Source organism: Trichechus manatus, unplaced genomic scaffold (assembly GCF_000243295.1).
Source record: "Trichechus manatus latirostris isolate Lorelei unplaced genomic scaffold, TriManLat1.0 scaffold00043, whole genome shotgun sequence".
Lineage (NCBI taxonomy): Eukaryota > Metazoa > Chordata > Mammalia > Sirenia > Trichechidae > Trichechus > Trichechus manatus.
The window spans coordinates 10,277,814-10,294,142 of NW_004443979.1; the positions used below are offsets into that span (position 1 = coordinate 10,277,814).

Here is a 16,329-nt window from a genome sequence, read left to right on the forward strand (position 1 = left end):
TTACTTTAGAGAGTATTTAAAAATTAACATACCAGTTCCAATATTTTTTATTTTACGCGTTTAGTAGCTACTTTTAGCTTCTTTGGTCTATTTTGCTAAATAATGCATAGGAAAACTTGCTAAAATTTTAGTAATTAATGTACATTGAGCAAAAAGATTTTATAGTAGATTTTAGTTTGAGGTAAAGCCATGTATAAACGTTTCAAACCACCAACTTGTGGAAAGAGCCAGTCAAGGGCGACCCTATACAAAACCATTTTAGAGCTCTGTGTGTGTGTGTGTGTGTGTCTGTATGTATGTTTTCAAAGAAAAAATGTACATCGTGTCATGTTTTCTTTTTTATTGTTACAGATAGTAACTATGAAATAATTTTAAAGTAACTAGTAAATACATTTGTTTAATATTAAATACAGTTAAGGAGGTTCCAAGAACCTTGGTAGGGCAGTGGTTAAAGTGCTTGTCTGCCAGCCAAAAGGTCAGCCATTTGAACCCACCATCTGTTCCATGGGAGAAAGATGTGGCAGTCTGCTTCTGTAACAGCCTTGGAAACCCTTTGGGGCAGTTCTGCTCTGTCCTGTAGGGTCACTAAGAGTCAGAATTGACTGGAGGGCAGTGAGTTTGGTTTTTGGTTAGAAGGAGGTTCCAGAAGGAGAAGAGAGAGTGACTGAATAAAAACTGGGCCAGAGCAACACAGTAACTTGTAAAAGCCCTGTTTAAGTCAGTGATCTAACCCTTTCTTGATTGTGGGAGGAAGGAAAGAGGCGAATATTTGGTAAACATGAACCTTATTATACTTTTCAAAGGGTAAATCTTATTAGAATTTGTTATTTAAGGAGATTTGAATTCTACTTAGAGCTAAGAAGGGAACATTAGAGTTCATAATCTCTTATTTTCAGTGGCAACCCCCAACTTCGTGCTTTCCTGTTGAAGTCCATGTCATACCTCATTTTGTAAAGAAAAAGGTCTGTTTTCAAGGAGAGATGCTTCTACATTACAACCTTTTAGACTGTTGTTGCTAAAGACTTAAGACTTACTATGTCGCCACTGGCATAAATGGAATCACTTATTGGGCTTATTGATTCTTAAGGTTTGACAGAATTGGAGGAGAAAAGGAAGGGTTTGATATGTGAGCTCCAGGTTTTCTTGATTATAGTGTCCATCAAAAGGAGGATCAGTTACAAGAGTATAAAAAGGACCCTGTTATCTTTTTGATAGTCCCTAAGATTGCCATAAGAGAAATTCTGCTATGATAATAGTGTTCTTAAATTACTTGAACAAATCTCTTAGACTACCTACTAAAAAGTGTCATAATTTCCACCATCAAAGTAGAAACTACTTTTAATCATTTTTTTTTATTGAGTTGGTAATGACATTTTTTTACGCTTATGTTACCATGTGTTATAGTAGATAACGTTTATTAACATTAATTGAATGATTTTATAGAAGTTAATTCCCTCTGCAGAGAAACGAGGGAAATAAATTGAGTATCTGCTGTGATTAACACATGCCACGTTGATGGGTGATTATGGAAAGCAGAAATAAATACCTTTAAAGATTTTTTTCACATAGATATATATGTAAACAAATGCTGAGTGGTCAGGGTAGCTTGCTATATATAAATATATGTGTATATATATAGTTAAGGAGCCCTGATAGTGCAGTTGTTAAAGTGTTCAGCTGCTAGCCAAACGCTCGGTGGTTTGAACCCACCAGCTGCTCTGTGGGAGAAAGATGTGGTAGTCTGCTTCCAAAAAGATTACAGCCTTGGAAACTCTATGAGGGCAGTTCTGTTCTGTCCTATAGGGTCACTTTAAGTCAGAATTGACTCACTAGCAATGGGTTTGGTTTTGATATCCGCAGTTAGGGAGAGGAATGCATTCATATGTCTAGTTAGAAATACAGATTTTTTTGTTTAATCAGTTAATCCAAAACTACAGTATATCTAGCTGATACTGCCCAGCACTTCTCTTGGCATGACCCTAAATTTGTCAGTGTCTGATTAGAATTATCTCTGCAAAAAGAATATGTAAGAATGCAAAAAAAAAAAAAAAAATTATTATGTGAATCTTATTGGACTTTTATCAAGATTTATGTTAGTGGATGATTTTATAATTGTGAGTGGGAGGTATTGTGGCATTTTGTTCTGACTTGTCTTAGAAAAAAATTATTATGAGTTTAAAGGAAAAACATCTCTTTGTACTGGCTAAAAATGCTTTGAGTAAATATTTTCTAATGAAGTTCATATAATTTTTAAACATAATTTTAAGGTCTTGATTTTATACTTCTTAGCTGCTGCTGGTATTACCAGTAACTGCATAGGAATGATCAATGCCACAGATTGTTCAGATTGAACACATATAATCATTGAAAGATTAATTAAATACTACTTAGTATCCTTTTGTATATTAGTTGTTGACTCACAGCTTCATTTTAGCAGTATCGTTTAGGACCTTACTTCAGTCACATTATATGATTTTGATATGGTAAAATAATAAAATAATAAGGTATTCTAAGTAAAGATTAATTTTACTTTTACCGTAGTGTATATCTAGAAGGCATTGAATTATATTTTCTCAGAATCATTTTCAGTAGTATTAATGATGACCGTCAGATTTCATACCTGTTGTTTCTTATAGCATATTAAATTTATATCATTTTTTATATAAAATTTTCAAAACTGATGATCAGCTTGGGTTTTGATACAATGTTTCCCTTTTAAATTTGCTCATCAATTTTAAATGTGTTTGATATGTTATTTTGTATTATAACGACTTTCCCCTTGCATCTTAGGGTTAAAATTTTGCTTTCAAAGCATATGTGTGAAATGATATTGAGAATTATTGCTTACACTATAACTGTTAGAGCAAAATATTCGTAAAATAGTAGTTACTTAAATTATGGCAGAGTTTGATTTCAGTTGGTCAACACTGTATAAAAAATTTTTTAAATAATTGAATCAGAACTGTAAATGGAAAGCTGCAATAATTTGTATGATAAACATGAAAAAACTAAGTAAAATGAGACTTTCACCTGAGTTTAGTTTGAAACTGAGGTGGCAGATAATTCTAATCAGAAATTTAATGTTACGTATTTAGTTGATAGAGATTAGTTGCTTCATATTAGAAGTATTGTGGTAAATAAAAGTAGAAGTTAAAATAAAAATCATAGTCAAAGTTTTAAAGCTAGAAGACATTCTAAAGGTCACATGGATAAACGCTGGACAGAAAGGAAACTGACATTATCGCTGCAACTGGCGGAATATGAGCAATTAAGGCTTCCTTTCAGTAAGCTGATACGTTGTATAGCGGGGTGTTTAGCAACCATTTATTTTTGAATGCTTGTATTAATTTTTATCAGGTACTAGCATACCTAGCAATTCTAAGCAAAGAGGATTTAGAAACGAGATCTGATGCCCATGAGTAGCTGGCATGTAGTATTTAGCTCCTTTATTTAAATTGTGTTCTGTTTCTTATTTAACATGTAAACTGTAGTTAGAAATGTGCAAATGATGGAGCTGGAGAGAGATTTAAATAGAAAAAGTTTTTATACCCCACCTCTAGAATAATGTATCTAGTGCATATTTTGTTGGTAGAAGGTTATGTTGCAGTTCTACATGTTTGTTTATTACCACTCAGTAATAGGACTTTTTGGGTGGAAGATTTAAGGAGGGAAAAATGGGAAAATAAAAATGAGTTATATTACTGAATATTATAACTGTTAAGTGCTTACATTTCCCCCACAATATTGTCTTGTACTGTATGATTTTTCAGCATTTAAGAAGCGGTTTTGTTCTTTATAGCTGAACCAATAACGTTTCCATCTGGAGGAGGCAAGTCATTTATTATGGGTTCTGATGATGTTTTGTTAAGTGTACTGGGCCTTGGAGACCTTGCAGACTTGACGGTAACAAATGATGCAGACTATAGTTATGATGTAAGTGCAGTTTTATTTTTAATTTTTTAATGATTTAATAGAAGGCTCCTTATTTTTGGAATCACTTCTAACTAATACAGAATTAATATCAAGGTGCATGGAAGAGATAAATTTAAAATAAGTGTGTCAATGTGTTGATTTGAAGTGACTTTTTTTTTTTTTTTTTTAAATAACTACTTTCTTTGTGGTGTTTAAATTATTCTTAGGTATTGTGGTGGATTAGCCAAGAGTTTGGGATGATTACCTTAAAACGTTGGTAGATAAATATCTATCTTGAGTAGTCAACTCTCAATTTATCTACACAAATTAAGCCACATTTTGGTGTTAACAAGAAAAAAAAATAGATAACCCGAATCACTTATTTGCCTTTAGGATACTTGTTAAAAAGCATGTTTTATTTTTGAACTTTTATTTTCTTAAGGATAATGTTAAAGTTGGCTTGCATGGTCTCCTGACTGCTTAGTTACTTCTTCATTTGAAGGGTAGGGAGATGCTGGGGAGATGGGAAGGACAGTGTTAGAAGTGAAACTAGTCTTGGGTGAAATTTGATTTCTAGAAAATTAACACTCAATTGAGAGTTAACTATACTTGTTTAGATTTTTATGTTAATGACTTTGTAGTTTTCCAGCAAATTAAATTTCTTTCCTTTTATAATGAATTTCTTTTCTTTTTACATTTTTTGCTTGTTAAAATGCTTCTTAGAGATGTCAGCCTTGGTGGGCTGGATTATCCTCATTAATATTTTTAAAGTATATAAACAATTAAATTTTAGTAAACTTATGACTGCTTTAGAAGTGGTTGCACAGCCTGTCTTTACAGATGGAGAAGTGAAGGTAAAAAGATAACCTGTGTCAATATCAACATAGTGAAAGTGGGATGGAAATGTTCTTAAAGTGTCTTTAGTTCAGATTTGGAAAGTACCTTATCTTGCTGCCTTTAAAAATTTCTCATGCTAATAAATGGTAACTATACTCTTACTACTGTACCCTTGGCTTTTCGGTAATAATTTATATAATTTTTAATGTTTTCATTTAAAGTATTGCAGCAATGGTAGTTATTGTGTTGTTCTCATCTGACATTTTATAGGAGCTTTGGGTTTAGCTTGCTGATTAGATTAAAACAGATTATGGGGCTCTTCATTCATTCTAGGTATTTGAAAGACTAATGATATTATTCTTCTGACATTTAATAGGAGCTTTGGGTTTAGCTTGATGATTAGATTAAAACAGATTATGGGGCTCTTCATTTGATCTAGGTATTTGAAAGACTAATGATATTATTATTCTTAGTTCTTAAACGATAAAAATGTGTTGTTATATAATTTTTAAGGTACATTATATTTCCACTGGACATTTTAGCAAAACAGTTTTAAGTATATGTTTTAAACACACCAAAAACAAAGAATTCCACATGCCTATCCATTCACTACTTTTACCACTAAACTTTGCACTGTCTTTGTTTTTAGTTGCCTGCCAATAAAGATGCCTTTCGAAAGACATGGAACCCCAAGTATACACTACGTAGCCATTTTGATGGAGTACGGGCATTAGCTTTTCATCCTGTAGAACCTGTGCTGGTTACTGCCTCTGAGGACCATACTCTGAAACTTTGGAACTTGCAAAAAACAGTTCCTGCCAAAAAGCAAGTATTTTAATGCTAGCCTGTTTTTTTTTTGTTTTTTTCCTCCAGATTTGCTAATAATTACAGGTTAATCATTCCTCTTTACTGTCCCATATCTTTTATGCACACATTTGATCTTACCAATGACTCTTTAATATCAACCAGTGATTTATGATTATTTAATTGCCTTCTCTCCGCCTCTTTTTTCTCCCCTCTTTTAGGAGTGCCTCTTTAGATGTAGAGCCTATCTACACATTTAGGGCCCACATGTAAGTTTTCTTGAATTTGTACCTAATTAACAACCTTAGTTATTATTAATGGTTAATTACCCATCTATAAGCCTTTAATTTTGTCATAATATGTAAGTTGAATAATATGTCATTTGATTAATAATTGTCTTGGTGAGAGTATAATCAGTATTATTCAAATGTACATATTTACTGTAAACAGTTTTTAGATGCCACATAAATTCAGAAGTTGGGGGATGAGCGTGTGGTTTCTTTTTAGGCTTTGTAAGTAATTTTTTTCCCTTTCTTTTTATAATAGTGGTCCTGTTCTGTCATTAGCTATTAGTTCTAATGGAGAACAGTGTTTCAGTGGTGGTATTGATGCAACCATCCAGTGGTGGAATATGCCTAGCCCTAATGTGGATCCGTATGATACGTATGGTAAGTAAAAGGCTCAAAACATTTTTTTTATGTTAATGAAGCATGTAAAAATAAATACCTCAAATATTACTATAAGATTTTTCTGGATTTTTTTTTTTTGTTGAGAATATACACAATAAAACATACACCAATTCAGCAGTTTCTACATGTACAATTCAGTGACATTGATTACGTTCTTCAAGTTGTGCAACCATTCTCACCCGCCTTTCTGAGTTGTTCCTTCCCCATTAACATAAGCTCACTGCCCTCTAAGTTTCCTATCTAATTTTTCGAGTTGCTGTTGTCAGTTTGATCCCATATAAATAATTCTTAAAAGAGCATAAATGCTTAAGGCAGACCTTTTTTACTACTTAAGCTAAACTATTATTTGCTTTTAAGAAGACTTCAGGGATTCTTTTGGTTTAAGGTTTAAAGATTATCTCAAGGCAATAGTTTCGGGTTTATCCAGCCTCCATGGCTCCAGAAAGTCTAGAGTACATGAGGATTTGAAATTCTGTTCTGTATTTTCCCCCTTTTGATCAGGATTCTTCTGTAGAATCTTAGATCAAAATGTTTAGTAATGGTAGCCAGGCACCATCCTGTTCTTCTGGTTCCATGGCATAGAAGGCAGTTGTTCATGGAAGCAATTAGCCACACGTTCCATTTCCTCCTCCTGTTCTTGACTCTCCTCCCTCTGTTGGCTCCAGACAAATAGAGTTATTACAGGGTATCTTAGGCTGGATTATCTAGAGAAGCAAAACCAGTAAAGTATATAAATATATAAATAGATTTATATCAAGGAAATAGCTCATGCGGCTGTAGAGGCTGGAACATCCCAAGTCCGTGGGTGAGTCCTGATTGATGTAGCCGTGGGGGCTGGTGAAAACATGATCAGCAGGTCAGACAGCAGGGCTGTTGCTCACAGGCTGCGAAGACTGACGAATCCCAAGATCGGCAGGCAAGATCGTAAATAAACTGCTAGTTCAAGTCCCAAGAACCGGAGGTCGGGCGAACAGGAGCCAGCTGCAGGATCCAGAGGGAGCAAAAGCCTGTGAACCTTGCCAGAAAGTCCACCTATATTGGATGCAGGCCATGCCTCCAAGGAAACTCCCTTTCAACTGATTGACTACTCACAGCATATCCCATCATGGAGGTGATCACATATCAACTCATAGAAGTGATCACATCATCATATGACTGCCAAACTACATCATAACTGCCAAACCACTGAGAATCATGGCCCAGCCAAGTTGACACACAACCTTAACGATCATGCAAGGTTTTTTAACCATATATTTGTCTCATTTAGTTCTTCCGCTTGCTAGCAGCTTCCTTTATTAAAGAGAAAAATTAAATGTCATGCCATGAGTATTTAAGCTTGAATTGGTACTTTCTCTATGATGTTAAAAAAAAAAAACTATATTATTTACAATGTAAATAGTAATTTTTACACAAATAATGTGCGCCTTCTACATTTCTTTGCCAACCATGCCCTCTCCTCATGAGATATTTTCATAAGCACCGCTATGCCAATTTTTTTTTCCTGTTTAACAGTTCTTGGCCAGACAGTTAAAGCTTGAACCCTGGGGCTAAGACCAGAGAGTAAAAGGACTTCATTCAGTGCAGAGTGTATGGGTGAAAAGCAGTCTGATGGAAACAACAAATAAATGTTTTGCGTCATCATAGAAAGAGAAATATTTATTAAATTTGACAGGATAGATGTCATCATTGGTAATCGTTGCAAGGGTTGTTTTGATACGGTGATGGTATCAGAAGCCTTATTGGGGAGATTTGAAAAGTAAATGGGAGGAGGTGGTTCTAGATGGTGGCGTAGTCAGATGCCTCATGATGTCTCTCTTAAACAATGACCTGAGAGAACAAGTGAATTGGATATAGATGACAACTTTGGAACCCTGAGCATTGGAGGCAAGGCTTGAAGAATTGGACAGAGTGCCAAGTAGAAGGAGAAACTTAAAAAAACAGTGGACACAGAGAGTTATGGCTCACTAGCGTCTTGCCAGCCAAACCTGCACAACTGGACCATACTGAGACAAAACAAATAGCATTCCCAGCAGGAGGGACTCTGCACCCACATCCAGAGTCAGGCAGGAGTGCTCCCTGCTCTGCAAAAGACAGTGTTTTGCATCCTACTTTGGTGAGTAGCACTGGGGTCTTAAAAGCTTGCTTGTGAACAGCCATCTAAGATACAACTATTGGTCTCTTCCCATCTGGAGCAAAGGAGAGTGAAGAAAAGCAGAGACTTAAGGGAGCAATTAGTCCAAAGGACTAATGGACCACGTGAACCACAGCCTACATGACCCGGAGACCAGAAGAACTAGATGGTGCCCGGCTGCTGCTACTGACTACTCTGACTAGGATCACAATAGAGGGTCCCAGACAGAGCAGGAGAAAAATGTAGAACAGAAAATCAAATGCACAAAAAAGACCAGACATACTAGTCTGCAGAGACTGAAGGAACCCCTGAGTCTATGACCCTAGACCTGCTTCTGACTTGGAAATGAAGCCATTCCCAGAGACCACCTTTCTGCCAAACAATGGACAAGCCCATAAAATAAAACAATAATACCTGAGGGGAACGTGTTCTTTAAAACAATCAGTTACACAAGATCAAAGGGACAATATTTGCCTAAACGCAAAGATGAGAAGGCAGGAAGGGGTAGAAAATCCAGACGAAACGGGGAACCAGCGTGGAAATCAGGAGAGTGCTAACACATTTTGGGGCATGCAACCAATGTCTGGGAACACTTTATGTATAAACTGTCGAATGAGAAACTAATTTGCTCTGTAAACTTTGACCTAAAGCACAATAAAATAAATGGGAGATAAAAAGTATATTTACTCAGTATGCTTTTCTACTGTTTGCAGAAAGGGAAGGATTTTTTAATTTGAGGGATTATTCTGGAGTATATTTATTTCTATGGGAATGGTCCCATGGAGGAGGAGAATATGACAGTGTACTAGAGAGAGAGTAAACATGAAAGCAAGTTAGTGAGTTGAATGGAATCAGAATATACCTTTGATAGGAAGGAGAACAATTCCATGCTTGTATCTGGAAGCAGGGAGAAGATGATTTCAGACACTATTAGATTTATAGATTGGGTAGCAGGAAGATGGGCAAGGGATTCCTATTTGAATGCTTATACTTTCTCAGTGAAGTATGAGGGATAATATTCATGAGGAAGGGAGGTTGAGAACTGTGAGAATTGTGGAGACAGTAAGAAACATTCATGGAAAGTGGGAGAAAGCATTTACTAGAGAAACAGGATTATCAGACTAACAATGCCCAGCATTATTAGCCACCAGCTGTCTATCAGTTGGTAAATGGATAAATAAAATGTGGTATAGCCATACAGTGGAATATTATTTGGCAGTGAAGAGAAATGAAGTACTGATAACATGCTACAGTATGGATGAACCTTGAAAACATTATGTTAAATAAAAGAAGCCAGTTACAAAAGGCCACATATGGTATGATTCCATTTATATGAAATGTCCAGAATAGGCAAATCTGTAGACACAAGGTAGACCAGAGTTTGCCTAGGGCTGTGGAAAGGGGGCAGGGCGATTGGGGAAAAATGGCTGAATGGTGAAAATGTTTTAAAATTAAATTGATTATGGTAATAGTTGCACAACTCTGTTAGCATAATAAAAACCATTGAATTGTACACTTTTAAGTGCGTGAGTTGTATGGTATGTGAATTCTGTCTCAAAGCTGTTAAAGCATATGTTCTTTACTCAAAATTGGGAAAATACCGGAAAGTATAGAGGGAATAACAATAACCCATGTAACTCTACCTCTTAGAGGCAGCCACTGTGTACACTTTGGCTTATTTTCTTATGGCATTTAGGTATGGTCTTTGTATGTAAGTATATGGTAAATTATATACCAAAGCATTTCTTTTATTTTCTTTTAGCTAATTTGTTTGTTTCTTTCTTCCAGAGCCAAATGTTCTAGGTGGCACTTTAGTTGCTCATTCAGATGCAGTCTGGGGTCTTGCTTACAGTGGTATAAAAAATCAGTTACTGTCTTGTTCAGCAGATGGCACTATTAGGTTATGGAATCCACAAGAAAAATTGCCATGTATTTGCACTTACAATGGAGACAAAGGTAAGTGAATTTTGCTCTAATGGAAAAGCTAAATTTTTTTTGGTTGGAATTTGGAAGATAGACAAAGCAATTGAGTTATTATTTCTTTGCTGCCCCAAAGAGATGTGTTGAAAGAATTTTATAACACTTGTGACAGTCTTTTGACTCTTAGTTGGTTTTTTTTGTACACAAGAAAAGCGTTTTGCAACTATATTCCACTCAGTGCTTTTTGACCTTTTCAGGTCATGTCCCATATAGAAAATATAACTATTTGTATGGAACAAAGGGTAGACAAATGAGGCTACTAACAGAGAAATACAGGGGAGGCCTTCCACCTGTTCCATGTAATAGCTGCCCCAAAGACTGAAGGGATCAGAGTTTCAAACATATTCACACCATGGCCCTAAGCATGCTGGCTGGGAAGTCCAGCCATAGTCATTGAAACAGTACCCTTAACTGGAAGTACACATTGAGTTAAATGCATGATTTCAAATCTTTTTCTGTTCAAGAAGGTTTTAGCCAGTCTGCATTGTAAGACATTTATTTATGTATGTATGTATACATTTTTGGTCTTATTTGCCAAGTAATTTTTTTAAATTATTTTTTAATCAGACCTTTTGTTTTCCTTAAGGGGAAAAAAAGATTTACTGTTGTAAGATATTTTAGGTGAGTAGTATATGCTTAATTTTGTTGGGTGTCTATAGTTCACAAGTAGGCCAAAAGACTCACCTAGAAATTTTTTTCTCCCTTCGAAGAAAATGCACAGAACAAATACCTTTTGCATATGTCTGCTCTTACTTTAAGAGCCCCTAGTTATATTTTTCTTATAATGTTAACTTGAATGTTATAAAAACTTTTTAAATAATTGAGGAAAAATTACCTATTATATCACCATCCTAACACAATTGCTTTTTTTCCATTATTAACAGTATTTCGAGAATATTTGATTTCCTTTTTCTCGTTAGAAAAGTAGGAATTTCTAAATTACTGTGTTTGTACTGTATCTTTTGGGCTCCTTTCAGAGCATGGAATACCTACATCAGTGGACTTTATAGGCTGTGATCCAGCTCATATGGTGACCTCTTTCAACACTGGTAGTACAATAATTTATGATTTAGAGACATCACAGTCATTGGTGATACTTTCATCACAGGTAGATTCTGGTAAGTTTTCATGCATTTCTTTGAAACTCTTAAAAGAATTTCTATACAATACATGATGATTTTCCTTTTAGCAGATTTTTATATTTTTACTCTTTGAATTTAGTACGGCAAAATAATTAGTTTCAATATGTGATATTTGTATTTTATATTATTCATATTGTTTCCGCCAATCATTCTTAAAAGCGTAGGTGGGTATATGGGATAGAAGCGTGAGTGGAGCAGTGTGAAGGTAAAAGCAAAGGAAATAATTTTAGACATTTTATGGAAATACATATGAAAGTAGAATAATAAAGCTGTTGTACTCATTGTTTAGCTTCAGTAGTTACCTATAAATGGCCAATGTTAGAAGGATGGGATGTGTGGTGTGTGTTTTACAATTTATTTAAATAGGGATCTAAATAGAGTACGTGCACTGAGATTGGTTGATAGGTCTCTCAGGTATCTCTTCATCTATAGGTTCCTCATCTCTTACTTTCCTTGCAGGTTGTTTTTTTTTTTTTAATTGTTAATGAAATTGAATAGGTTGCCCTATAGATTTTCCCCCGGTCTGGATTTTGCTGCTTATCATTTAATGTGCTCCTCTGTCCCTTTTATTTCTTCTAAATTGGTAATAGATGTAGAGGCTTATTTAGATTCAGGTTAAATTTTTTTTCTTTTTTAATTTTAAAATGTTTTTGGCAAGACTTTCATAGGTGATTTGTGAACTTTTATCAGAAGTTAAATAATGTTTAGTACTTATCTTCTTGTGATGTTATCAGCCTTGGTGATCATTGACTGGGTCCGTTAGCTGTTGGAAAATGATGATTTTCTAATTCTATCACCCCTTCATTTATTAGCTGGAATATTTCTATAAAAAGTGATGTCCCCTCATCAATAATTTGGTTATCTTGAAATTAGCAATTGTATATGAAAGGCTAAGATAAACGAGCCATTGTTTCCCTTTATGTACCAGTTTTCAGATGAGGTGGTTCCCTAGCATCCTGCAAAGGTGACCGTTGAGTGTTTTGGCTGTTGTTTTTAGTAGTAGTATAAACTCTCATAGGTATAAATGTATTTGATGTGTTTCAGTCCATTGCAGGTATTATCTTTATTGCTGCTCAGACTGTCTCATCTTTGGCCAGTGGGTGGGCTCCTGAGTCCTTTTGACATATGTGACCCTGGTAGTCATTGATAGCTTCCTTGCTGTCTGATAGGATAAGATGTTCTGGCCTCATCTTGCTCATGTTGTGCCGCAGATCTGAAACCAGCCATTTCTCTAAGGAGCCATGGTTTCTTTTAATGGGAAACGCATTTAGAGACTATAATCTGGGTGCTGGTCCCTCATGGCCTTCATGGCCTTCATGGCTCCTGGGTTGGTCATTGGTTTATGCTTTTCCAGTAGACAGAGCTAGGAAATATGTATTTTTTAAAAAGTAAGACACTTGATAAATTCATGCAAATACTCCAATTCGAATTCAAGTTTATCTCCTTGATTTTACATCTTTACCTCATTTTAACCACGCCGGAACTCTTGTTTTTCAACAAAATTATCACAATTTCTCATTTGGTTTATCCCAGTGATAAATATGCAGTCTTTTCAGGATTATAATACCAACATCGCCACAAATAGTTTGGATAATAGTTTGTACTTAAGGTAGATTCTGCTAGGGATGTACAATTTAATTACTGTGCGTTAAAGTCATTTGGAATACTTTATTTCTTTGTAGATACCTCCAACTGGATATGTATTTGTGTTCATTTGTTTAATTTTTAGAGATTCCCTTTTTTAAAAAATTCATTGTTTTGTAATTATGTAATTTTTTAAAATAGTTCCATGGTCAAATCTCAAACCTAATTGTACTCAAAGAAGTGTCTTTCCCAGTGTTTCCTTACTTTTTCCCTCTCACACCCTATGTAGGTAGCCATATATGTATTTTTTTAATTTTGTGTGTTTAAAGTTAGTATATGAGAGTTCTTGCATACATGCAGAATGATTTAGTTGAAGTCTAATAATGTTGATTTTTTTTTTTTTTGTCATTTGTTTTGGTCCCTCTCTGTTCTTCATTTCTAATGTAATCAAAAATTAAGAGCTTGCTAGTAAAGAAAAAGTTTCATTCTTAAAGAACATTAATTCTGGTTCTTTGGTTTTTTTGTCACTGTGGGTAGGATGGGAGTTGTTCCTGCAAACATCTTATTATCGCTTAGGAATTTTTTCTATATCAAATGCTTATAATTCTTTTATAGGCTATTTATTAGAGTTAATAATTATAGTGAGTCTTCTAAAAATTCTGAACTATCTATTTTGAAGTTCTGTATTAAAACACTTTAAAATTGAGCCTAGTAACATCCATATTATAGGACATGATAGCTTAAGAGTTTATTATTTTAAAAATTAAATCCCTGGAACCATAGTTTGCTTCTCACATTTTTTGTTTTATGCAGAGGCTTTAGTTTTTAATGATTGTTATTTTTTGGTAAGACTAAAAGAGCCATCATTCAGCTTCTAATTGAAACTGAGTTTTAATGCATTGTCTTTCTTTTTATTTAGGTTTACAATCCAGTAATCATATTAACAGAGTAGTAAGTCATCCCACACTTCCTGTTACAATAACAGCTCATGAAGATAGACACATCAAATTTTTTGACAATAAAACGGGTAAGCAAGTTGTCTTATTTTCTTTTTATTCATATTAATTAGACTGTAATTTTAGATGAACAGAAAATGCTATTTTATGTAAGGTTTATTGAGTTTTTGGCTTTGAAATTACCAAATTAAATAATTGTAATTCAGACTTTTTACTTTGCATAATGTAGCATGCTTATAATGTATATTAAGTTTTATCTTTAAGTAATGTATATACTACCTTGTCTACCTAGTATGATTTCTTCATGTCTTGTTAGTTAAATATAAACCCTTTCATTTGAATTTTTTTCTTCATAGTGTTATGAATTAATGTAGGAGAAGAGGTCTCTTTTTTGTGTTTGACGTTTCACATATGTTCTTAAACTATTTTTCAATGAGTCAAATAATAATATAGTGGACAGTGTTGTCATTTCCCCTGTATTTCTTCTTATAAGGAAGCTTAGCAATTACATAGAAGTCAAATCAAAATTTAATTTAGCCACAGGTGTTTTTTGTTTGTTTCTTTTTGGTAAGGACATCTTTTTCATCTGTAATTGCCTAGAATTCTATAGAAAATATTACTTGTTCTCTTTTAGGAAAGGTCTGACAGCTAGAGAGGCTTCTTTGAGGAGAAGCTAAAACAAACAGGGGTATTGAAGGATTTCCAAATAAGAAATTTAAATGTAAATTGCAGCATTATTTCGGGTCAACAAACTATCAAGTAAGACAGTGAATCAGAATTACAGATTTCTCTTTGAAGGTTATTTAGGACATGGCATTAATTTTTTATCTTTAGAATCTTTCACAAAATCCCTTTCATTCAAGTAACACTTCAATGGACATATTCCTTTTCACTTCAGTAGAACAAGTTGGGAATAGAATGAATATTCACAGGTCTCCATATTACATAGGAAATAAGATTCATATTCATATGAATGTATTCAATTTAACACCTTATCAAATCAGTTTCTCGGAACCATTTTTATGAAGCCTAAAGATCTTCTTTGATGCAAGGGCAGAGAGGTCACTTAGTTTGTCATGTTTCTAAAAAGAGTCCTTTTTATTAACAAATGAAGATTTACATTCATAAGGGAAAGTTTAGGAATTTTAGAAGTTGGGTTAAAAGTAAAAATTGAATCTCTACAACTATTTTACTGGCAGAAATCAAGAAAGTGGTCTATAAAATTTTACCGAATAATAGACTTAAGAACCAGACGGTCTTTCAAATTGTTTCTAAATTGTACCAATTTATTTTTCTGTTATCCAGTACCTTACCTGAAGGTAAGGAGGCTGAGTGGCGTATGCGGTTTGTAGTTGGCCGCTAACCTAAAGGTTGGTGGTTCGAACCCACCAGCGGCTCTGCGGAAGAAAGGCCTAGTAGACTGCTTCTGTAGAGATTACAGCCAAGAAAACCCTAGGGAGCAGTTGTACTCTGTAACACATGGGGTCGCCATGAGTCAGAATCAACTGGATGGCAACAGGGCTGTTTTTTTTTTGCGGGGGGAGGGCAGGCATCTGTGAAGTTACTTAACGTGAAGATACTTTAAGCGGTAGGCTTCAGACTATGGAAAATCTTAATTCTTTCTGAATTAACCAACTTCTCTCTCTCTCTCACTCTCACTCTCACACACACACCCCACAACATTAAGTTATTTGTGTTCAAGTGTTTTGATTTCAAAGATACCGTCTTTGAAAGTTGATAATTCATTTAAATATGGTAAACTATAATACCTCGCATACATAACTAGTGTTTTTCACTAGCTATGTTGTTACTAGAGTATTATTCTTTAAAATGAGTAGTAAATTTATTGAACTTTTTATCTGAAACATAATAGAAATTGATACTATGAATGAATTCAGTAAATATTTAGATAAGTAAATCATTTTAACAAAAATGTATTCAGAATTTTGTATTCTGCACTATGCTGGATACTGTTATGTGTAAGCTATGGTTCCTACCTTCCGGGGGCTTATTGGTTGTTTGGAGGAATAGGACACACACGCGTGCGCACGCGCACACACACGCAGCAAGATGAATCCTACTAGATAGAAGACTGTATAGAATAGGGATTTGAGCTTTGCCTTGAGGGAATAATAAGAGGTTTTTTTTGTTTGTTTGTTTTTTTGATAGAAGGAAATTCTAAATAAGGGAACTTTTTTTTTTTTTTAATTGTACTTCAGGTGAAGGCTTACAGAACAAATAGTTTCTCATGAAACAGTAGTACACGTATTGTTTTATGACATTGGTTAACAACC

The 16,329-nt window shown here is 34.5% G+C and overlaps 1 protein-coding gene across 6 annotated transcripts in view; it reads left to right on the top strand.

The window, feature by feature from the left end:
- The window catches only part of STRN3 (striatin 3), a 115,712-nt gene that overhangs the window by 94,426 nt on the left and 4,957 nt on the right, over positions 1–16,329 (top strand). For all 6 annotated transcript variants that reach the window (XM_023731492.1, XM_023731491.1, XM_004376532.2 and 3 more), the window contains 7 exons: positions 3,800–3,933; positions 5,399–5,574; positions 5,775–5,822; positions 6,100–6,221; positions 10,162–10,329; positions 11,331–11,471; positions 13,999–14,106. In XM_023731492.1, coding sequence (XP_023587260.1) covers positions 3,800–3,933; positions 5,399–5,574; positions 5,775–5,822; positions 6,100–6,221; positions 10,162–10,329; positions 11,331–11,471; positions 13,999–14,106 — 897 coding nt within the window. The remainder of the gene's footprint in view (positions 1–3,799; positions 3,934–5,398; positions 5,575–5,774; positions 5,823–6,099; positions 6,222–10,161; positions 10,330–11,330; positions 11,472–13,998; positions 14,107–16,329) is intronic.